The sequence below is a fragment of the Sorghum bicolor genome, chromosome 5, assembly GCF_000003195.3.
Source record: "Sorghum bicolor cultivar BTx623 chromosome 5, Sorghum_bicolor_NCBIv3, whole genome shotgun sequence".
Lineage (NCBI taxonomy): Eukaryota > Viridiplantae > Streptophyta > Magnoliopsida > Poales > Poaceae > Sorghum > Sorghum bicolor.
Window position 1 is genome coordinate 57834702 of NC_012874.2, and position 22452 is coordinate 57857153.

Below are 22452 nucleotides of genomic sequence, written 5' to 3' on the forward strand. Positions count from 1 at the left end.
ATGTGGAAAAAGAGTTCTTTTACAACAGTATTTGTGAAATGAAACCTTGCATGTGTAAAAAGATAGCTTTATGCAAATAAAACTAAGCCTCATCCTTGATTTATCCATATGCATATATATTGTTAACCCCTTCCGTAGGGTAAGGTTGGATTTGCTGAGTACTTCGTACTCACCCTTGCTTTATTAAACAGAGGAAGATCCGGACTTCGATCCCGAAGTGGCGTTCGAGTAAGGTCGTGTCTGCACCCAACTAAGCCTGTGACATTGGGACTCGTCAGATATTCGATATCGTTTGTTTCTGGGTCCTTTGGACCTATGTTGTATTTTGGTGTCTTATTATTATAGCGTGCCTTCCTTGTCCACGCTTACCGAGACTACTGCGCTGAAACTTATCTGATGTAATAAATGTGTTACTAGCCTCCTGAGACTAGTATTGTATCACATTTGTGTTCCTGGTTTACCAGAGGCGCTTCAGGCAGGGAGCTTCGCAGGATCTGGGATGGGGGCTCCGAGTAGGATCTGGGACAGGGGCAATTTTGTTTCCTTTTTTTGGCGGAAGAGGGAGAGTCGGGCGGGATGCTGGAAGGAGGTTTCCGTCGCAGGAGGCAGGATGAAAAACGATAGGGTTAAATGTCGCACCAAAATGATGTCTATCTTTTAGTCTTTTTAGTTGTAGGAGATAAGACTTAGAGTGTGCCACGATAATGGGTGTACAAAATTCTTTGACATGTCTTGTCCAACAGTTTCGTTCCACCTACCTTCATTGACGACTTGCTGTCCATTGACTGACCGATCGATCCAAAGACAGTGGTATGTTTACATTGCCGCGTCGACCGTGAAGGAAACATTCGCTGCTTCCTGAATGGCGAGTGGCGTGGTGGCATCTCTACTGTCGTCGGCGACCAAGCTGCTCGACTTCCTCAGGGGCGCGCCGGCGGCTGTTTCTCGCCGTGAAGGGCGGCAAGCAGTTTCCGCGGAGGTGCATCGGTTGCAGCGGCTGCTGAGGAGGATCCAGGCCACGCTCGACGACGCTGGGGAGAGGGAGATCCGCGACAGGTCTGTGAAGCTATGGGTTTCGGAGATCACCGTCGTCGCCCGCGACGCGGAGGACCTCCTGGAAGACTACCGCTACGAGCTGATCAGGCGGCGTGTGCAAGTGCAAGAACTCTATGGCACCGCCGGCGGCGGCGGCAGCGGCGGCGGTGCTGCCTCTACCTCGTGCAAGCGGAAGCACCACGACGACGACAACTATGGCATCTGTGAGGTGACACACAGTTTCTCGTTGTGTTTTCTCTCACTTTAATGTTTTATATGTCTGCTACTGCTACGATCCGACTAACAAAATGGACTGACTCGAAATATGTTGATACATTTCCTATAAATTTTATTAAACTTTGAGAGATTTGACTTACTAGGACAAAATAACTAAAAAAACGAGCTACAGATAAGAGTAGTTGGTTGATGATGTATGTGAACTCCATGAATAAAGGGTTTAGTTAACTACTCGTATTTGTATATTGCATTGTATAAAAGGTTTAGTATTTCCTTAACCTGAACATATGCATTTTTTTTGTTTGGTTTGTCTGAATAAAAAGCTCTTTAGTGTATGTTATTGGTTTCCTACAAAGTGGTTAGTCTACATAGGAGAGTGTGTTTGGTTAGGTGCATCAGACAGTTTAGATTATCTAAGCTCTACAATGGGTGAGCATATACCCCATTCAGTGCTTTCTACTCCCATTCTCGCTCAGTTTGTCCCGCACGAAAATCAACCATTCACAACCCATTTTTCAATGCATCGCTTGCCCTCTCCACCCACCCCAAACACAAGCTTATCAACCAATATAAAATAGTATTTTCTCTCGTAACAAATCAGCATCAATCTTCAAAAATATCTAGCCTACCTTTGTTTGGCTGACTATTTTTTTAGGTTGATGCTACATTGTTCCATGGATGCGTTCGGCAGGGGCCAAGGGTAGTGACCACATATCTCCGCTCATCCATTCCCTCTGTGCCATAGAGCTAGATCGTGGATGTGCTCATGGTGCACGATGAGATGCCTTGCTGCGACTACACCTATCCCGTCCATGTAGCACATCATTCTCGAAGCCGTCTAGGGAGCATAGGAGGCGGCAGAGAGGATATATGTACCGATGATACGGGGGAGGAGGGCAACCCTCAGGGCTTGTTTGGATGTTGTCGTATTCACTTCAATCCATATGTGTTGATGTGGATTGGGGTGAAATTTAGTTTAAGTTCCACTCCAATCCACCTCAACACATGTGGATTGATGTGAATCCGACTACATCCAAACAAGGCCTCATGTGGTGGAGGTCTGCAGAGCAGATGCAGGGACGGATGCATACTTGGAGACGCCCGATTGACGAGTGAATAGTGTAGGATGCAGCCTGGTCTACTTTTTGAGAAGAGTGCTAGTGATATGCTTCTGCATGTAACTAAACATGGATGAATTGCATTACGGAGGCTACATGCATGGAGACGGCCGATTGACGAGTGATAGTGTAGTATGCAGCCTCAGTCTACCTTTTGAGGAGAGTGCTAGCGATATGCTTCTGCATGTAACCAAATATGGGTGAACTGCATTGCAGGAACGTAGAAGATTGTGTATGCAGCAAATTAGACCCAAAAGAGTTGTGCATTTTAGGCTCTAATCCTATTAACTAACCAAGCAGATAAAACACACCCCGAAAAATCCAATAAGTAAATGCAGAAATATAGATTGAATTAGAGAATGCTTAATCCGATCCAATGCAAGGGCCTTTGGCACAGGTAATGGGTCTCCGTGTGACCTCTCTTAGGCCACTCCTGTTATCTTCACTATGAAGATCTTTTGAGTTTTGACCAAACGACGATCAAGGGTCTCTCCCCGTACACCGCCGATGGCCACAAGACAAACTCAGTTTGTTGGTGTGATCTAACAAGATCACAAAACCAATTATTTTTGCTGTACACATGTGCAGTAAAGGCCCTTAGGTAAAAGCGTGACTTCCTTTCGCCCCCCGTGTCGCTCCTCCCTGAGGGCGACTCGGGAGACGGCGTCGCCCCCGCACTCGGAGCCCTCCCTCTGCCCCTCCCACCTTGGCCTCTGCCAGAGCTCGCTGCCGGAGCTCTGATGGAGGGCAAGGACGGCGGCGGCTAGGCGTCTCCCTTCCTCTGCATCCCTCTACCACCCTCTCTCTCCCTCTCCTGGTGAAGACCTACGTCGTCGTCATGTTCCTCATGGTGGTGGTTGGCAGCCTAGATCTGGCCTCCTCATGGGTGGATTTGGCTCCCCGCTGGCTAGATCTGGCTCTGGTGGCATGGAGGTGGTGCGGGAGAGTGCGCAGGGGTCCACCATGGTCCCTAGGTTTCTGGCATGGCACAAGCTCCGGTAGACGGCGATGCGGTGGCAGCCAGTCTGCACGCTGGGGTGGCAGCCCCAGGTGGCTAGCGGTCGGATCCTTGAATCCGGTGACTGGATGGGCGAGTCCGGCAGGGGCCGTGTGGGGGTGGTCGGTTGCGGCCGGAGGGCTGGGGTTGGCGGATTAGGTGGCTGGGGCTTCTACCTCCACTTCCCTGGCTCCCTTCTTCCCCTGTCACCGCCCCCTCTTCCTTGTTGTAGCCCTCGTTCGGCTTGCTGCTGGTTGGCTTCGGCTGGTTCCGATGGTGGCCTCCTCTTCAGTGTGCTTCATTTTACTTCTCTCTCGGCTAGTTGGTTTGCAGCTCCACCTAGCTCTTTGTGACCCGTCACTATGATTGGTCGGGGCATTGTCACGTAGCTGTGCTTGCTACGAGGACGCTCGTGGTATGTGTGGTGGCGTCGGGTGTCAGCGAGGATGCCCATTTTCGTCACTGGCGCCTTCCTTCGTGTCTGTCTCCATCGAGTAGGCCAGTGGTGGTGCGAGGGTGAGAGGTCCAGACGTCGCTTCCTCCTTGGAGCCATCCTTCTTCTACCTCTTCCCCTGTCTTTTCTTGGATTTGCAGGGGAAAACCTTGCCTAGTGGTGTAAGGTCCTAGATGGCTAGAGGGAGCGGTGAATAGCCTATTAAAAAATCTATAAAACACTAGAGCAAATTGTTAGTAACACAAATGGCTATAAATGTGGTTTGCTTTAGCTCTAATTGTTAGGCAAGCCACCTATCACAATTCTAGTAATTATAATCTCTATGCACTCAAACGGCTAAGTCTCTACTCTAACTAATTAGAGAGCTAGCAAGATAAATTGCAAGTATGAAAAAGAAGGGAATTTGACTTTTATACCGACGGTGAAGAGTAAAGGATGTTTCCAATCACCAAATAATTAATTCCAACAATATATATATATATATATATATATATATATATATATCATTCCAATTCACCGGGAAACAAGAGATGACACAAATATTTTTCTCCCGAGGTTCACTTACTTGTCGATAAGCTAGTCCCCGTTGTGTCGACCAACACCTAGATGGTTCTTCGGTGTGACTTGCAAGCCACCCTCGCAAGGAAACTGCAAGACCCCACTCTCAAGTGCGGTAACTCAATGACACGAGCAATCCACTAGAGTTGGAATTTAGAACTGTGTCGGGGAACCACAACCACCCCTCACAAATATCACCTTGATTGGAGGCGGACACAATCACCAAATCCTCTCACCAATCAATCCAACATCAACCATCTAGGTGACGACAATCACCAATCTATTTGGACTGTCCGAAATGATGTTATCTTCAAAGGGATTCCAGCTTCAGTGCAGCGCTGCAAGACTGCTTTTCGAACAGAGTTTGCTCTAGTTATTCTTAGAGCAAAATTGGCCTACCATCCAGGTATTGATTTATGGCTTGAAGCTTTTGTGTAATTCTGTTAATTTTCTTTGTAACCTTTTTCTTTTCATGATTTTGTTTAGTAGACTTGTACTCTTTTAAATTCAGAAAATCAATAAAAGCACAGTAGGGGGTCTTTAACCCCTCCTGTTTACCCTAAAAAAACAAGAAATCCACAATTCCAACAATCAACTAGTGCCACAAATATGAATCACAAATGCATAAACACTAGAGTTTCCTAACTCCTCTCACCAAAGAGTACCAACCATGGGAATGGAGAGGAGAGAGAAGGGATCTTCTTGGAGCTCTCAAATCGATCTCTAGAGCTAGCTCTCTCACTTGATTGGGGCTCAAAGCAAGGGAGTGAGAGAGGAGAGGATGAGAGTTTTTCTTCTCTTGAGTGTTCTTGTGAGCAAAGGAGAAGAGTAGGGATGAAAACGGATCGGATACGGACGGATATCATCGATATCATATTTGTTTTCGTATTTCTGGTCGAATTCGGATTCGAATACGGATAATGTCAACTATGTCGGATAAGATACGATTGGATGTCGACATCATAAATATACGATTTAAGTACTCGGATACGGATACGGTATCGGATGTTGAACATTCAGACTCGGATACAGACTGATCTGAATCCCTTTAAACGAATTCGGTCTCGAATACGGTCGGAAAATATCCGTACCGTTTTCATCCCTAGAGAAGAGTATGTGAGAACGAAGAGAGGGAGGCGCTGGTATAACCAGCCCACCAACCAGCTCTTCCAAAAGTCAGTTCTGGCCCTCCAGTCAGCAAACACACTGATGTGTGGGCCAACAATCCAACGGGCAGAGACGGCAACGAACGGCAGGACGCCGTCCTCCACTTTCTCAACGGGCATGCAAGAAGCCAATGAAAATTCAATAGCATGCCGATGCTGCTCCCACACACATGCGCCTGGCAAAGCAAGCAGCGGCTCCAAAATTTCTCCCTCAGTTTTGCATGCAGAGGCACGAAGCTTCCTGGAAGTTTCACCTCTCTCTCACAAAGTCAAACGTCATGCATGCAAGATGGGTCCCTCGGCTCCACCCTTCTCTCACGACCAAGGCAAGGCAGGCAAGCAAGTAACCAAATTTCCATCGAGCTTCTCTCTCTTGCACATGCACCCAACCAAAATATCTGGCTCGGGGTGGATTTATATCTAGCCACACCCTCTCGGGCATCAAGAGAAAGGAGAATATCTGGCTCGGGGTGGATATATATCCAGCCACACCCTCTCGGCATCAAGAGAAAGGAGAATATCTGGCTCGGGGTGGATATGTATCCAGCCACACCCTCTCGGCATCAAGAAAAATGAGAGGGCAGCTACTTAGGCCCTGTTTAGTTCCCCACCAAAAATTTTTTCATCCATCCCATCGAATCTTTGGACATATGCATGAAACATTAAATATAGATAAAAAAATAAACTAATTACACAGTTTAGTTGAGAATCGCGAGACGAATCTTTTAAGCCTAGTTACTCCATGATTAGCCTTAAGTGCTACAGTAACCTACATATGCTAATGACAGATTAATTATGCTTAATAAATTTGTCTTGCCGTTTCCTGACGAGCTATGTAATTTGTTTTTTTATTAGTTTGTAAAAATCCCTCCCGACATCCTTCCGACACATTCGATGTGACACCCAAAAAATTTTCATCCCCAATCTAAACAGGCCCTTAAACAACAGAGGACCCTCGCTTGGATATTCGATCCAGAGAACCGGAATTTCGACTTGCAACTTATATTCTATTTTCTTTTTAACCTTTCCAAGCACTAACTTAACCCATATATATCAAAAATAAGATGGGCACTTAAGTTAGTTTTTCCCAAAAACTTTTTTAGAGCTTTCTCAAGAATCTCACCACGTCACTAAGCGTAAAGAATATGCAAATGCAACTCACACTTAGTAGCACTAGATAACCATTACAATTAAAGATTTTCCCTCTTTATAGTACGGTTATCTATCCTAAATCCGATCACACACTCTATTGCATCTTGATCGGCAAAACAAATATCATATTTTATACCTTTGCCTTGAGCTCATAGGATTTTGTTTTTCTCCATTTATTTTCCAAGTATGAGCACTTGATCAAAACTTTGGACCACCATCCACCATCATGATGCATCATATTGCTCCATCACTTGGATAGGACCACCTTATCTAATTCAACCACTTAGCACAAAGGTTAGTCCTTAAGTTTTATCAATTACCCAAAACAAAACTAGAAACTTTCATCTGCGTTGTGTCCTTCTTGAAGGCTTCGTGAGGCATTCCTGCTATCCTCTCCTGCTCCTTTTCCTGCTGCCTAGTCTGGTTCGTGCTTCTGAAGGTTGGATCGGGTTTTGACCAAGTTGAGTTGAGTTGCCTGTTAAGTTGAGTTGGCTCCGTGTTGTTCACCGGAGCTTTCTATAGTGGAGTTTAGTTGCGTAGTTGTTGACCACGCTACAAGTGGTGGTGTGGGTCATGGTAGTTGCTTTAGTGTTGTTTGGGTTGAGGACGACACTCCCCTCAGCTGTATGGTTTTTCTTAGTTTCTAGTCAAAAAACTAGGTTGACACTTGCCTTTTTCTTTCTTCATCTAATAGATATCATGGCAAAGTTTTTGCCGTTATTTCGAAAAAATAGGCAAGTAATAAATGTCACAAAACACTAAAACACATAAACATAAGAGGAATTGCTAAACCAGCCTCTAATTAGCCTAATAACCACTCATTCTAGCACTTTAGTAATCGCTAATCACATGTGGTTGGTATAGACATTTTAGCTTATCAACCTCTAACTTGGGCATCTTGAATAATGGTGGTACATGTCAGGGTACCTACAGTTAAGAATGTTAATAAATCACTCGTGCAATTATAATTACCAATTCACTCTTCCAATTATAATTACCAATTTTTAAAAACATACTTCCTCCATCCAAAATCATAAGTCATTTTAACTTTCTTAAAAAGTCAAAACATCTAAAATTTGACCAAATATATAATAAAATAATAATATTTATGATACCAAATAAGTATTATTATATTTTCACTAATTATATTTTCATAGTATATATATTTGATGCCATAAATCTTTGTAAATTCTTTTATAACTTTAGTTAAACTTAAGATGCTTTGACTTTCGAAGAAAGTTAGAACGGAGGGAGTATAAGTGTAGAAGGTATACTGAACTTTCATTCTAAGGCCTTGTTTAGTTCCCAAAAAATTTTGTAAAATTTTTCAAAATTTTTCAGATATTTCGTCACATCGAATCTTTAAACGTATGCATGGAATATTAAATATAGACGAAAATAAAAGTTAATTGTACAGTTGGTCGAAATTGACGAGACAGATCTTTTAAGCCTAGTTAGTTCATAATTAGACAATATTCGTCAAATACAAATGAAAATGCTACAATGTCAATTTTCCAAAAAAATTTGGAACTAAACAAGGCCTAAGAGAAAAACCAGAAGAACAATAAAAATGGAATTGCAGAGGGTGAGGAAGGCTAAAAGGGGATAAGTGAGGTGCTAAGAAGGAACGAGCATTTGGGCTAGAGGGAAAAAGGTGGATGACTATTGGGCTTCAAAAGTGTGGGACAAACAGGAACAACAGTTCAGTAAAGATGGCCATATAGCCCGCCGCCCAATAGCCTGGCCCATGGCTCGCTGTTTTGGCCCAGCTCGAGCACTGCCTGCCCCAGTGGCCATCAGGCCCAAGTTAGCATGGCCCGAGAGATTAGCTTGTGCATGGCCGCCATCCAGACACGTGGCACGACTCAAAATGGTGTAGGCACGATGGCAGTCCGATAACCATCCTGATGCTCTGGCCTGCTTAACAGTTCAATAGCTTTTTTACAATAGAAAAAGGTCCATCAGACATCACGGGTCGTGCTTCTCGGCTCAGCAGGACACGAAATCGGCTCACGAGTCATGCCTTGGGCGGAAGACCGGCAGCATGGCCCGTGAGACATAACAGCCCATGGCGGCCCGACCCCCACTGGGCCATGCCGGCCCGTTATGGTGCCGTGCTGACCCGTTGGCCATCCATAGGGTTCAGCCCAACGGCCTCTAGTTTTTGCAATTTTCGTTTCTTCCCTAATCTGCCATGGCAGGAGGGCGGAGGGGGTGTGTGCACCGTGCAGCGCGAGATGAGGGCATGCCGCGTGGGAGCTTCGGCTCGGGGCGCGCCGGGCGCTGGGGAGGCGAGCGGCGCGTCCCTGCCCAGCGCCGAGTTCCCGTCCCGTGAGGGGCGCATCTGGCTATCGAGCCGTTCGTGGCTTTGGGCTACCTGCCAAAGCAGGTGAGGAACCAATCGAACAGGCTGCTGCAAGCTTGAATTAAGTGACTAAAATGCAGTTTCGAATAGTTTATTTGATTCATTTTCTGGTTGTGATGATTCAATATTGCAATTATTGGCATTTAACTTAGGGCATCTACCATTTATGAAACCAATTATTTTCCAATGTTTGGAATTCTTCCATTTCAAATTATAAGATGTTTTGTTTTTTCTAGATACATATTTTTTTGCTATGTATTTAGATATATACACTATGTCTAGATGCATAATAAAAACAATATAGAGAGTAGTTGTTATACTAAACTTAAGAGTTTGTTAAGACTAATACATAATGCACTCATCTAGTTTATCAAGATACTTCTATATTTCCATAGATAAAGAATGGTGCATTGCAACTCTATTGTTACGTTTTGTGCTAAATTTCCAAACTAAAAAGGTAAGATGCATTTAATATTATCATGAGTTAACTTTTGTAGTCTTGACACAAATGGATGGGCCATCCAAATTAGTTTGGTAGCACCTTGAAAAAAAATCCTTTTGATTCTCCTGCATCTCCCGTAGCTTTTGCTTCCCTGGGCGAGACGAGCACAACAGGATTCTGATACTTGCCTGCCTGCAGAGAATGATCAGGAAGATCACGCACCGGTTCAGCATTTCTACAGATCGAGCCGGCTTTCAGCTCAAACCTGAGGGGGACGACGGTGGCAGTGGCACCAGTGAGGTGATACAATTTCTTGTTTCCTTTCCTTAAAATTACTTGCATAATGTCAAATAACCATCTTTTATTTTGCAGAGAATCGTGGATATCACGCGGTGGTCTGAGGAAATCTCTAGAGACCAAACTGCCCTGCAGCTCAGGCCAGAGGATGAGGATGGTGACATCATCAAGGTGGTACAGTTGCTTGCTGTGTTTTGTCCAAATTACTTGCTTGCTGACAAATAACCATCAGCATATGGGTGCAGCGTATCGGGGAGATCATATGCCGATTTGAGGAGATCACTGGAGACCGAGCAGCCCTGCACCTCGGACAGGAGGATGGCGAAAGAACCAGTTGGAGTGGGAGGGAGTCCATGTGGGAATCAAGAGCGACTAGCCATCTTCTGGATGAATCTTGTGTTTTTGGTAGGACCAAGGAGAAATCACACATTGTAAAGTTGGTGATATCCTACAGTAAGTGCCCAGGAATTCATGTTTTGCCAATTGTTGGAATGGGGGGAATTGGCAAGACAACGGTGGCACAGATGGTTTACCACGAGGTCCAAGAAAGTTATGAACTTATGAGTTGGGTTCATGTCCCTGAAACATTTGATTTACGCAAGCTGGCTATTGCAATCACAGAGTCTCTGACCAGGCAACCATGTACATACAACAATTTTAGCACCATTCATGATGTTCTGCAACAGATGGTACTAAAAAGGAGTGTGTTCCTTGTTCTGGATGATCTATGGAATGAACGGCAAAGTTGCTGGCAAGATTTTCTTCGCCCACTCAAGGTTGCTGATACTGTGACAATCCTGGTGACTACAAGGAGTAAAGAGGTAGCACAACTTGTGCAGACCATTCCTCACTTTGAGCTTGGCTCGTTACCTGAAGATCACTGCTGGCAGTTGTTCCAACGCTATGCTTTTGGCCATAGAAACATCCATGAAGAGTCCACTTTGGTTCAGGTAGGTAGGAAAATTATGCAAAAGTGTAGTGGCTTACCATTGGCTATTAAATCGATAGGTTGCCTGTTGTGGTCCAAGATGGATATGCAGACTTGGATGGAAATATCCAATAGTGAGTTTTGGGAATATTCAGATAATAATGAGGAGATCTTGTCTGCTCTTAGATTGAGCTTTCATCGACTTCCAGGAAGGCTCAAACCTTGTTTCCTGCTGTGTGCTTTATATCCGAAAGGTGAGCCTTTTACCAAGGACGACATGATTCACTTGTGGATTGCCCATGGTTATGTACAACCTTCAGGATGCAAAACACTAGAGAAGGTCGCTGGTGAGTACTTTGATGAGTTGAATGAAAGATCACTGATCGAAATGGATACATTCTATTTGGTCAGTCGTGAGGGTCACAATTACTTGAAAAAGTCACGTGTAAGATCACCAGTTGAAATTTCTAGCGGGGAGATCTCCGACACGGACCATAACTTTTATGAGCTGCACATAAGATCATTGGTTGAAACTTCTCACAAGGGAACGACCGAGTCTTCTTTGTCATTTCAATTGTTTAGGTTGCATGACATGATTTGGGACCTTGCAAGATCTCTTTCCAATGGCCTCTTTTCTGCAGTAGCTGTTGATGAAGGTAACCTTTACATGGAAAATGAAGTTCAGCACTTATTTCTCTGGTTAGGTAGGGGCAGATTGAAGCAAAATACTCAGAGGGGGCACCCTGAACTTATGCCCATTTCTAAGTCTCTAGATCTGCTCATCACTTACAATCAAATAAACAATTCTCTTGGGGTCAGGATGAATCCGTTGACGTCATCAATTCAACCAGGTCAACTGCTCGAGTCTGAGCGTCTTTCTTTTCGTGACCGTGCCGTAGCAGTTATTTCATTAAGAGGGGCTAAGTCTAAGCACTCTGGACAGTGGAGTAGGGGGACTATGGGGCCCAGGCATCGTTCCCGGGCGTCCGATTCTGAGCACCTAGGGCTAGGATCAGCAGACTGGCCAGACATTGCCTGGGAGGCCACAATCCAAACACGACCTGATTCTGTGGAAGATCCCATGAATTCAGTAAGACGCCTAGCATATTTTTTGCCAGAAAACAAACATAAAGATATGCTTTCTACACAAAATCAAGTTTCCCAGTTGCTCAAAATGAATTGTTTACGCACCTTAATTTTAAAACATACATTTCACCATATTGGCATATACAATTTCACATACCTGAGGGCTTTTATACTATATTCATGTAAAGATAGTGGCTTCATATCTGCTATCCGAAATCTGAAGCTCTTGCGGTATCTCAATGTAAGTAACTGTGATTCATTGACTGGTAAAAATCTGAGGCACTTGACAGAATCAATATGTCATCTTTACAGCCTTGAGAAACTGATCGTATCCACTTGTTGGAAAGAGTTCTCCTTGCAGTCGTGCCATCTTTTCAGTTTAAGATATCTCCAACTCTCTGTTCAATTCAATGACTGGTCCCAGCATCCACTTTGCCACTTCCATAACTTGGACACACTGTGCTTAGGGAACTGCCATAGCATTGCAGAGCTTCCTATATGCATAGGAAACCTGATGAACCTGAGATGTCTTCAGCTTATTGGAATTTCAGAGATCAAGAAGTTGAATCATGATTCTTTACGATGTCAGTGTAATAACAACAAATGCCAGCTAACAAAGGTAAGATTCCCTGCTCTGATGGAGTTAGAACTTGATAGTCTGTGTGAACTACAGGATTGGTGTAAATCCCAGGATTCAGATTGCCCAAAGATGCAGAGCATCACTGTAAGAAACTGCAACAAACTTAGACGGATTCCTTACTTTGGTTCTGTCAGAAATCTAGTGATAATAAAGTCTGCTGTAATTGCTCTCCATCTTTCGGCATCTAATGAACCGTCTCAGCTGCAGACTCTTGATATCAATTACTGTGAGAACCTGGAATCCTTACTGGGACTGGAAAATCTTTGTTCTCTTGGGAGCTTATATATTGCCCATTGTCCAAAACTAACTGTCTTGCGTCAAGAAAAGCTTTTGTTTAGGCCTCAAAATATATTAATTAATGACTGCCCAGGACTGATCGAGTGGTGTGATGAGCAAGATCTCTACTATCAGGTGAGGTCTTTTGTTTTTATAATTTTTATTTTAATGTTAGTCCATCGTCTTGTGCTCTTGCAATGGCTTTTGGCAAGGGTTTCTTAAATTTTCAGAGGTTTAAATATTTTTATTTTTTAGTACCGTGTTACACAACTTTATGAGAATAAGTGTTAGAATTAGTGGGTTGTTTTGAGTACCTTGGCTAATTTCTTGTTGTAGCTATCTCTCATTGTTCAGATCATTAGGTAACCCCGCTTGGTAATCACTGTACTTACTGTATCAGAACTTAGATCTATAGGTGATACAAACACCATGTACGAATTTTATTGGAAAGAGGGATTAAGAGGCGTTACACACATTTACTTACTCAAAAGCAACCAGAGGCCATTAGCTAAGTAGCAGGATACAGCACTAACATACTCCCTCTGTTCCTTCCGTTTAACTGGTGTGAGGACCTTGATTCCAGGTACCAAGAAAATTTACCGAACGACGTGCTCATATTAACTCAGCCTTACGATTAAACATCCGTGCCGCAGAGCCACTGCATCTGAGGTTTTTTGACTAAGTCACCCCACGAAACTAGTGGCTACGATGCTTTGATGCTGGCCATGCATGCATGCAAGGCTTTACTTTTGAGTACTTTAATTGCCATGCTAGCCACTGACTATGCACCCTCGAGACTCCAAAACGCCTCCTACTGTGGCCAAATGAAAAACCAGCATACGCCACTTAAAACGAACCGGAGGGATTTTTTTTTTAGGGAAAAAAACTAGCAAGAGTTCTGCCTTTCAATTATGGAGGGAAAGAGTCTTTTTGCACAGAGGAGGCCCTTAGGCCCCTGGTGCCCCAATGGGCGCACACAAGAAACCAAATCATGCACCCCCACCATTTGTGGGAAAAGTTTTAAAGAGATAAGGTGTTATGATGTCGGGTTGTGGGTAATGGAGGTGCTGGAGGTGGAGAACCTTGGCTGCGCAGAGTGTAGCCACAAGTAGAGCTGGAGCGAGGTTTTACCTCTCATCTCCCTATTTTGTTACTGAGGGAAGACATAGGAGGAAGATAACTTCGTTGCTTGATTATTCTCAAAGTGCCATGCGGCTTACATAGCCCTTGGGCTGACTGATTATCCTGAAATCTTTCTCAATTGCTCCTTAATAGCTTCTAAAAATAGCACTAGCTAATGGTGTGCCCATAATTCCCCCTAAAGGCAGTCATCTTTATATGAAGGGAGGTGATGTATCAAGGAAAAGGCAATAAAGAAAGAACAAACAATCCAATTCTCCCAAATACTATAGTCCCCCTCCACGCGACTTTTCCTGGCCTTCCTTCTGGCAATGGTTATCTCTATCCCTAAATGAACTAAGGTTCATATCATAAGGCGGGTTGCTAAAGACCCTAGAGCGTATATCAATGTCCTCTTTGGTTTCGGAAGCCACCTGCCGAGCATCCATGGCCAGGTTTTCTTTCCTTCCAGATGTTCCACATTGTATAGATGACCATCCTGTTGAAGTGTCGGCACCGCTGCCTTGGGATTTTGGCAGCTACTTCTTCCCACCACGCCTTGATGTCTATTGGCTGGACCTGAGGCTGTATTAATTCAATGCCTGGTGTGGAACCCTACCTGGCGTGGCAGTAGTAAAATCAGCCTATTCGCAACTATGACAGCAACAACATTGCTTTGTAAATATAATTAAGTGCATTTTGAATATAGATGCATGTACTTTCTAAAACACAAGTTTGGTTACTTCCTCTGGTCGAAAATATGCCTATTAGGACACTGCCATGGGTCCAATATAGCACTTTGATATATAAAAATATATAATATTAGTTATTGAATGAACAAAATTATATCTTATGAAACTAATTCTTATAAATAAATTTAGTAATTCTAATGTTACATTGTTAGATTGTATAAAATTCTAGATATTTTGCAGTCAAAGATGAGAAAGTTTGACTTATGACAAACCTGTATGGACTGATATTTGTTATTAGAGAAAGTTGTACTTTTTGTTACATAATGGTGGATTAGAAGATGGGGTTTGACCCTGTTCGATTTCCTACAGCTACATTTAAACCTATCAATGTCTCTTATATTACATTTCTCATGGCCATATATTGCCGCCACATGAAGATACTTTCAGATGTTAATACAGTAATACTATATTCATATTATATAATTTACAAAATCTTATATATTAACTTATGGTCAAAAATAGAAGTTTTAATCCTTCAATGTGTGACCCTCAAAAAAGAAATGGATAGAGTATATTCAAAGTAGAAATGAGTGGTAAAAGTGACATCTCGAAGACCATAAAAAGTCAATGGCATCAAGTATCTTTCACCAGAGGAAGTACCATTTAGTGTCTTTTTAATTGGTTTAATACATTTTTAGAAAAAAGATAAATCTTAGATTTTTTATTTTTTTTGTCGAAAATGCAGGAGAGCTTTGCTTCATTATATTAAGAAGAAAAAATAGAACAAGAACCCAAACACCCACACACACACTCTACACACACCAAACTATAGATTACATTTTGGCCTGTTAGAAATAAAAAGACGACCACAAAAAACCAACAACTAGGCCAGTACTAAGGCAAAAGTGCCGGGGTAGTCAAGGAAGAGAGGTTTCGTGCGCCTGCTATCTCCCAAAGACGTCGTTCCTTGCTGCTAACATTAAGAGCCCTTGCATTGCTAGGAGCAGCTCCGTCAAAAACACACGAGAATTGCGGTGAGGTCAAAAAACCCAAGCACCTAGCACAACCAGAGAATTGAGACCTTTCTTTTTCTGTTCCGGAGCAGCATGCCACAAACTGTCCCACCAATCATCGAACACAATATCAGTTGCCTGAGGAGCGAATTGCTGCAGCCGAACCTGACATAGCATGGAATACCAGTATTGCCTTGCAAAGGGACAGTATACTAGAAGATGGTTAATTGTCTCTTGCTACTGATTGCATAAAGGACAACATTCTGGGCAGGGCAGACCTCGACGGGCAAGACGATCAGCCGTCCAACACCTGTCATGTTCGACTAACTATAAGAACTTGCATTTTCCAAGGGCCCAGGTCTTCCAAATCCGAACCCAAGGTCTAAATAGAATTGATCCTTGAAAGAGATGCTCATATGCAGATTTTGCTGAGTATTGTCTTGAGGGGGATAGGCGCCATATGTGAACGTCCTCTATTTCAAGTTGTAAAGAGAAGTTTGTGAGAAGATCCCAAAGATTAAGATACTCTACTAGTTCTCCAATCGATGAAGCTCCTCTTACATCTAAAATCCAGAGGTGTTCAGTGAGTGAAAGCATCTAGGCCCCTAGAATGGTTTTTGATGATAGATGACAATTGTTGATTACTATGACTAACATGTGTTTTGCAGAAACATTAGAGTGTTAGGTCATGGCAATAGCAATCTTGGGCAATATGGTTTTCATGCCCCCTGTCGATGGAAATCGTTTCGGTTTTCAAAGGATGGACGACAAGACAATTAGTTCTGAACGTCGAAGGTGTTGAGTGACGTTCGGATTAGTCGCTAGGACTTTGTTTTTCCTTTTGCAGAACTACTAAGGGGGCAACCTTAGGTAAGTCTAATAGTTAGATGTGGTGCACACTTGTCAAACTTAGCACTAGGTAGCTTCATTTTGTCCCTAAGATTGTTTGAAGTTGACTCGATTCATAGAGATATTGAATTGGAAGTGAAATGAGGACTCTCTACGACGTCAGTAGGTGAGCGTTGGACGCTGACGTCAGTGTCCAACCAGTGCAACGTGTGCGCAGCCAAGGTGAAAAAGGTGCGTCAAACGCGTCGGCGCTGAGGCGTCGGACGCTCCGTTGTTCACACTATAGCAAAGGCAGTTCTTTGCAACGCGTCGGACGCTGCTAGGGTTCAGCGTCGGATGCTGGCCCTATCACCGGATGCTATGTAGAAAGGTTCTGAGAATGCTCCAAGTGGCGTCGGACGCGTTCGATGGGTAAGCATTGGATGCTGGCCAGAGTCTAACGTACCCCTAATGGTCAACCGTTTTAGCACAGAGTTTGAACGCGTCGGACGCATCTGACGCCTATCGTCGGAGCGTCCGATGACCCAGACAGGTGCTGAGTTGGAGGGTAACGGTTGGATTTGAAGGCTTGCCCTATAAATACAACTTCTACTCGTCCAAAGCACCTCTCTTGCCCATTTGTTCAGCAGAAGCAACCATTTGAGAGCAAGGGAGTGCAAGAGCCTAGTGAGGTGTTTGTGATTTGATAATCTAAGATTAAGGACCTCATTAGTGCATATGGAGTAGCAAGTGTGCATCCATCTTTCTCATTAGGCTTGTTGTGATCAAGTGAGAGTTTGTGCTTGTTACTCTTAGTGATCGCCATCACCTAGACAGCTTGGTGGTGATTGGTAAAGAGCTTAGTCATCATTCGGCGGAGCTTGTGGATGACCCAACTTATCTTGTGAGCAGTTTTGGGTGATTCACCGCGTCGTAGCGATAAAGAATTAGCCTGTAGAGAGCACTTGATCCTTGCGCGGATTAAGGGGTTGCTACACCCCTGCACGGGTGCTCCAACGAGGACTAGTGGGGAGTGGCGACTCTCCGATACCTCTAGAAAACATCGTGGTGTTTCTTTCCTCTTTAATTTGGGCATTTACTTTCAGGCATTTCAATTCTTGTCTTTACATTCTTAGAATTGCCATGCTAGCCTTGGAACCTAGGGTGCAAAAATTTTATCCCGGTAGATTTTCTACGAAACACACTTTAGGCACCAAGGGGTGAAGATGGGCTAATAGGTTTTAATTACCGCTTTAAATTTTAGAGCTTGCCCAATTCACCCCTCTTGGGCATCTTGATCCTTTTAGTGAGAGCTTCTGCTACCTTACGTTTCTTGATAGTTTTCTTAGCCACCAAAGAATGCAAACGAGGGGCAACATCTATAATGCGCTGTCCATGCAGCCACCTGTCTTCCCAAACGAGTGTGCGAGTGCAAGTATCATTCCCCACTTTAGTGATTACGGCCATTGCAAAGAAGGCTCTAACCTGCTCTGGCACCTGAATCTGAAAGAGATATAAGGCAATGTCCTCCTCTTCCTCTTTCCTTCCTCGCCATAGAAACCCAGGATTTTGTCTATTGCCTTTATGGCCCACTGCGGTAAGTCTACTGCCATTATTCAGATAAATGTGCTTGGTAGTCCTCACATACTGTACTTAGATGCTTGTCCCGCCCGGCTCAAAAGATGAGCTTTCCATCCTGGCAACTGGTCGATGATCCCATCAATGATAGACTGAGTCTTTTCTCAATTATCATTGGCAACATTAGCCGCTAAATCCAATTTATTTGTAAATTGCTCACCTCTACCATTATATGAAAGAAAAAGAGAAAGTAATCCCCTAAATCTGAACTACGATGAAAGTCTAATTTGCCTGTGATAGATATATTCTGCAGCTCTTGTCAATTCAGGTTACACATAATGAGCAATTAATATTACATAATTTTAGTGTGATCTTAATAGCACATTATTGAAATATGCACATATTAGTACTTCTAGATAGAACTGTTGGTTTCCTTTTGTATCGATGTGATAGTTATACTGATGATTTCTTTCTAATTCACGATAAAATGCTGAACACTAGAGAGTAATACTGAACCACATCCCAATTGTATCTTCTTGTTGAACAGGCCCCCCAAATGGCGAAGATTTCAGATATAGTAAGGGCAAAGCAGCGGGGCATGACTTATTTCCAAGCCTGTGAGCATATCTGTCTCGATATTTGCCCAGAGCAGGGATCCGAATTGATTTTGTCACCCGATAATTGGTTGCCATCTGAACTGCGGCTCTTAAGGTTCGGTCTTGAAAGTTCGGGCAGTGTTCCACCCTTCCATCGAGGTCTTTCTACACTTGGCAAGCTGGAGATCAGGGGATGCCCAAAGCTTGAAGCGCTGATGGATTTGGAAGAACTGAAAACCCTCCACTGCTTGGTTATAGCAGGCTGCCCATTCCTTTATATACTGCCTGAAATGAAGTTTCCACCACTATTGAGATCGTTAATAGTTGAAGGGTGCCATAAGCTTCTATCTTTGCCCTTAAATATATCTAACCCTTCAATGTTCACCGAACTTGAGGTATCTGATTGCCAAGGACTTATGTATATTGCATATCTGGGGCCTTTGAACAATCTCGAAAGTTTTGTACTACTTCATTGCCCTCTTCTCGAGCTCCGGGAACCATTGCCAGTCATTCCTGAATCTGTTGTTGTTTTCCTCTGTCCCAAATTGAAGAAATGGTGTGAAATCCAAAGTATCGAATATCAGGTCAGTTTTGTCCGGCATCTGTGCAATTACGCACCAGTTGTTTCTTCTTTTATCCTTTTGACATATAGTTTGACGTGTTTTCATGTTGCATCCAGGAAACTATGTCTGATACCTCGCAAGAAGTGAATATTTGACTAAATGACATACACTCATACATCGTCATATCACATCTGGTGGCTGGTCTGTTCAGTACGCATGGCATCCCACCTGAAACTGCAATGGTGAGTTGCATTGGATGTGGACTGGGCGTGCTTGCATCTCTTCTCGCTGATCACTGGCCTCTTCTTGCCGTCTATCATTTTGTCCGGTCACTCTCGGGTTCGTGGTCTGCTGATACACCGGAGAGTGGTTTGCATGCGCTTGTCCAGATCGATCTCAGACAGATGCGATGGGATCGGTGGTGCGCCAACTGCCGGGTGGAGGTACCTGACGATCTCCGGCCTCCTGTTCATGTCTGATGTCTGTCCTTTCCCGTATGTATGTATTGATTCTACCGGTCCCTTTATTTTTCACTACAGCATGGCTGTTTATAGAAGACGTTTAAAAATGCCTTTAAAAGGCATCAAAATGCCTTCAAAACCTTTTTAGGCATACTTAAAAATGCCTGGTATAAACTGGTCTTAAAAAGTCTTTTGAGGCATTTTTTCAAAACGCCTTCCAATATCAACATATAAAGGCATTTTGTAGCTGCCTATAATAGTTTCTAAAGGCATTCTGTATAAGCCTTCAAACACTGATAGAGGCATTATTAAAAATGCCTCCAAAACCAACTCATGTAGAAATTTGCTAGTAATCAGAACAGCAACATCCATTGAGAAATTAACTAATGAAAATACACATTAACAACATGATCCAAATATTTAACCTTCCAGGCTATACACAGTTATATTTGTAACCAAACACAATCAATAAGGTTGTAGTCAATTCAAATGATGTTCCAAGTCCTGATGTCTAGGTCCCCATTCCTGATGCAAGTTTCTTTCTCCTTTTATAAGAGTGTCCACATCACAGCTATATATATATACATATGTAAGTATAAATCCATCTAAATATACTATGTTGCCACAGTACTGGCCATCAATGTTATGTTATTTCTGCTTGGAAATGACATGCCCACATCCAGCTATATACATATCTGTTGTCCTCACTTGTCAATTGCTCCTGCTTGAAACCAAACATGTCCCAATGAGTGAAGGTATATACACAAGATTTGGACAAGAATTACTAGACATAGGTTTACATTTCTGATTAGGAAAAAAAGGTAAACAAGAATGTTGCTTCAAACAGAAATTCTAGTGACAAGCGACATGGCCATATTAATTCTAGAATTAGTTACTCAACAGAAATTCTTGTCAACGCCTATCTATATAAACAAAGTTAGACTGACAGATTATCCTGACCATACTGTAGTAACAAAGCCAACTACTAGTATCCAAGAAACAAAAATAAACAAAATTAGTTCCAAGCACCTAAACCAGTCTACATATATTTCTTAAGAACATCAAGTTTGACACTTCCCACCACCTATTATTGCCCTACTAGTGAGGAAAACAGAGACCTAATGAAGAGGTTTAAAAGGAAAACTTTGATCCTCTAGTTCTATTTATATTCTCACTGCTAGCTGACTAGTTTTTAACAGACATTTACCAACAAGTAGAATGGCATATGAAATAGAAACCTATTCTGTAACACCATCCACAGGTCAAACCACAAGCCTGTGTGTTTCATATATTCATCTAGGGTAGAAAAATGACATGTTGCCTCGAGATGCCAAAACTAAACTATCATAGTACCATGATTTTTCAGAAACGACAAAGAAAAACAGAAAACTAGAAGCAAGAAATGCTTACTTTTAATTGTACTAACATAGAGACGTTGTTATATGTATGTTGCTTTTGTGGCCCTCTACACACTTGGATGATGTAAGTTGCTCTGTTTTTTCTTTACTCACATTCCTCTTTGCTTGCTTCTTTTCTAGCAAATCCTGTGAGGCAACTTGGCCTTTGTCCAACCTTGTAGCATCAGCTTTTGATGTCAACCTTTTTGGTCCTGCAGTTCCTATCGTGTTCGGGGTGATTTTGCTAATGGAGCTACAAACCTACAACAAAAAATTTCAGATTTCAAGCCAAATTTAGTAAGTGTCGGTGTTGAAGATAGTGTGCTACCTGCTTAGAGTGCAATGGAGTACTGCCATCTCTACAAATGATCTGCAGTGTGATTATATCAATATAAAGTTCAAAGTTTCATCATTAGAAATAAACAAAGGAATCATTTTAATTCTATAGGAATCACACATTTTGTCGAGGCCATGGTATGCAGCGAGCAGTAGCACTTCCCAGATTCTGTATCTTCCCATGTGCACGAGGCAATATGGTTGTTTGTTTGTAAACAATACTGACGAGTACCTCAATGTAATCCGCCAATGGTTGACCATCATTAGCTTTAGCTTTCCTATCAGTTTTCTGAACAGTCCCTAGTGCTACCAGCTTTTTACTATTTGGAGATGTCAGACCAATCTCCATACCACACTTTATATTTTCCATATCATCCTACAAAGATTACTATTAACTCTATCATATTCTACTATTTGATTAGAAAATACTAACATAATAAAAGACAACAGTCACCTTATTAAGTGGCGCTTGAAACTTTCTTAGTTTCTTCGATGGCTCTGGAAGACTTTGTGGAGGTGTCCTGTCCTTGGTATTTCTCGATAGCTCATTTAGATGTTCTCTACATCAGAATGAAAGGAGAATTAGGCTTCTATACATACTAACTAATATAGAAAGCATGCAAGGGTTAAAGAAGAGATTACCAACATACTCGACAAATGGAATAATATGAGGATAATTCATGAAGACATATCGGTGAGCTTGGATCCAAGTTATGTAGGACAATTCACAAGCAGAAGGCAGCCCTGACAAAGGAAGACCAACTATTTTTAAGTATGGTAGATGGCTTGCTGAGGCACAAGGTTGATTGTTGGTATTTTGCAAATACCGTGAGCAAAATGCAACAGTCCTCCAATAATGCATGGGCTGTCCGCCCACACACCTCCTTCAGTCCTCCTCCAATAATAATGCACGCCGCACGTACGACTGCCATGGCCTCGGTGGTACCGTAGCAGCGACACCACCACCGGCCAGTGGGGCAACGACACAGCAAGAGCTGTTTTGTGGTGTCCACGAACAGCCTCGACCTCGACCGACGCCGACAACCTAGTGATATCCAGGTCAGTCATCTTTGCTAGCTTAGTTTTGTAAATTATTAACAGAGCCATGCTTAGGGCGC

The 22452-nt window shown here is 43.0% G+C and overlaps 2 protein-coding genes across 5 annotated transcripts; one reads left to right on the plus strand and one right to left on the minus strand.

Annotated features, from left to right (window-relative positions):
• Positions 771–19853, plus strand: LOC8064797 (putative disease resistance protein RGA3). Of its 2 annotated transcripts, none has more exons than XM_002449545.2 (6): positions 771–1264; positions 9723–9824; positions 9897–9992; positions 10067–12886; positions 18529–19161; positions 19257–19853. In XM_002449545.2, exons 1-6 carry the CDS (start codon positions 863–865, stop codon positions 19293–19295), a joined length of 4092 nt encoding a protein of 1363 aa, XP_002449590.2. In that variant the 5' UTR covers positions 771–862; the 3' UTR covers positions 19296–19853. The 2 variants fall into 2 exon arrangements, with proteins under 2 accessions (XP_002449590.2, XP_021316963.1); XM_021461288.1 differs by lacking the exon at positions 771–1264 and adding an exon at positions 8235–9106.
• LOC8083160 lies at positions 19958–22425 on the minus strand. Of its 3 annotated transcripts, none has more exons than XR_002453360.1 (7): positions 22162–22420; positions 21977–22078; positions 21789–21894; positions 21456–21710; positions 21327–21368; positions 21012–21259; positions 19958–20322 (listed from the first exon to the last, which is right to left on the minus strand). XR_002453360.1 is itself a non-coding variant. In XM_021461289.1 (7 exons), the coding sequence occupies exons 1-7, from the start codon at positions 22400–22402 to the stop codon at positions 20245–20247; spliced, it is 963 nt and encodes a 320-aa protein (XP_021316964.1). In that variant the 5' UTR covers positions 22403–22425; the 3' UTR covers positions 19958–20244. The 3 variants fall into 3 exon arrangements, 2 of the variants coding, with proteins under 2 accessions (XP_021316964.1, XP_002450854.2); XM_021461289.1 differs by having other exon boundaries at positions 21113–21259; positions 21985–22078; positions 22162–22425; XM_002450809.2 differs by having other exon boundaries at positions 21985–22078; positions 22162–22425.

What these genes read in the sequence shown, in the direction of transcription:
- LOC8064797 (XM_002449545.2), top strand. Translation starts at nt 863, where the DNA reads ATGGCGAGTGGCGTGGTGGCATCTCTACTGTCGTCGGCGACCAAGCTG. An exon ending in GTGGCAGTGGCACCAGTGAG is followed by an intron (nt 9,825 to 9,896) that starts GTGATACAATTT and finishes TTTATTTTGCAG; the next exon opens with AGAATCGTGGATATCACGCG. An exon ending in AGCAAGATCTCTACTATCAG is followed by an intron (nt 12,887 to 18,528) that starts GTGAGGTCTTTT and finishes CTTGTTGAACAG; the next exon opens with GCCCCCCAAATGGCGAAGAT.
- LOC8083160 (XM_002450809.2), bottom strand. Translation starts at nt 22,402, where the DNA reads ATGACTGACCTGGATATCACTAGGTTGTCGGCGTCGGTCGAGGTCGAG. An exon ending in ACTGTTGCATTTTGCTCACG is followed by an intron (nt 22,079 to 22,161) that starts GTATTTGCAAAA and finishes TTCCTTTGTCAG; the next exon opens with GGCTGCCTTCTGCTTGTGAA. An exon ending in TTCAAGCGCCACTTAATAAG is followed by an intron (nt 21,711 to 21,788) that starts GTGACTGTTGTC and finishes TAATCTTTGTAG; the next exon opens with GATGATATGGAAAATATAAA.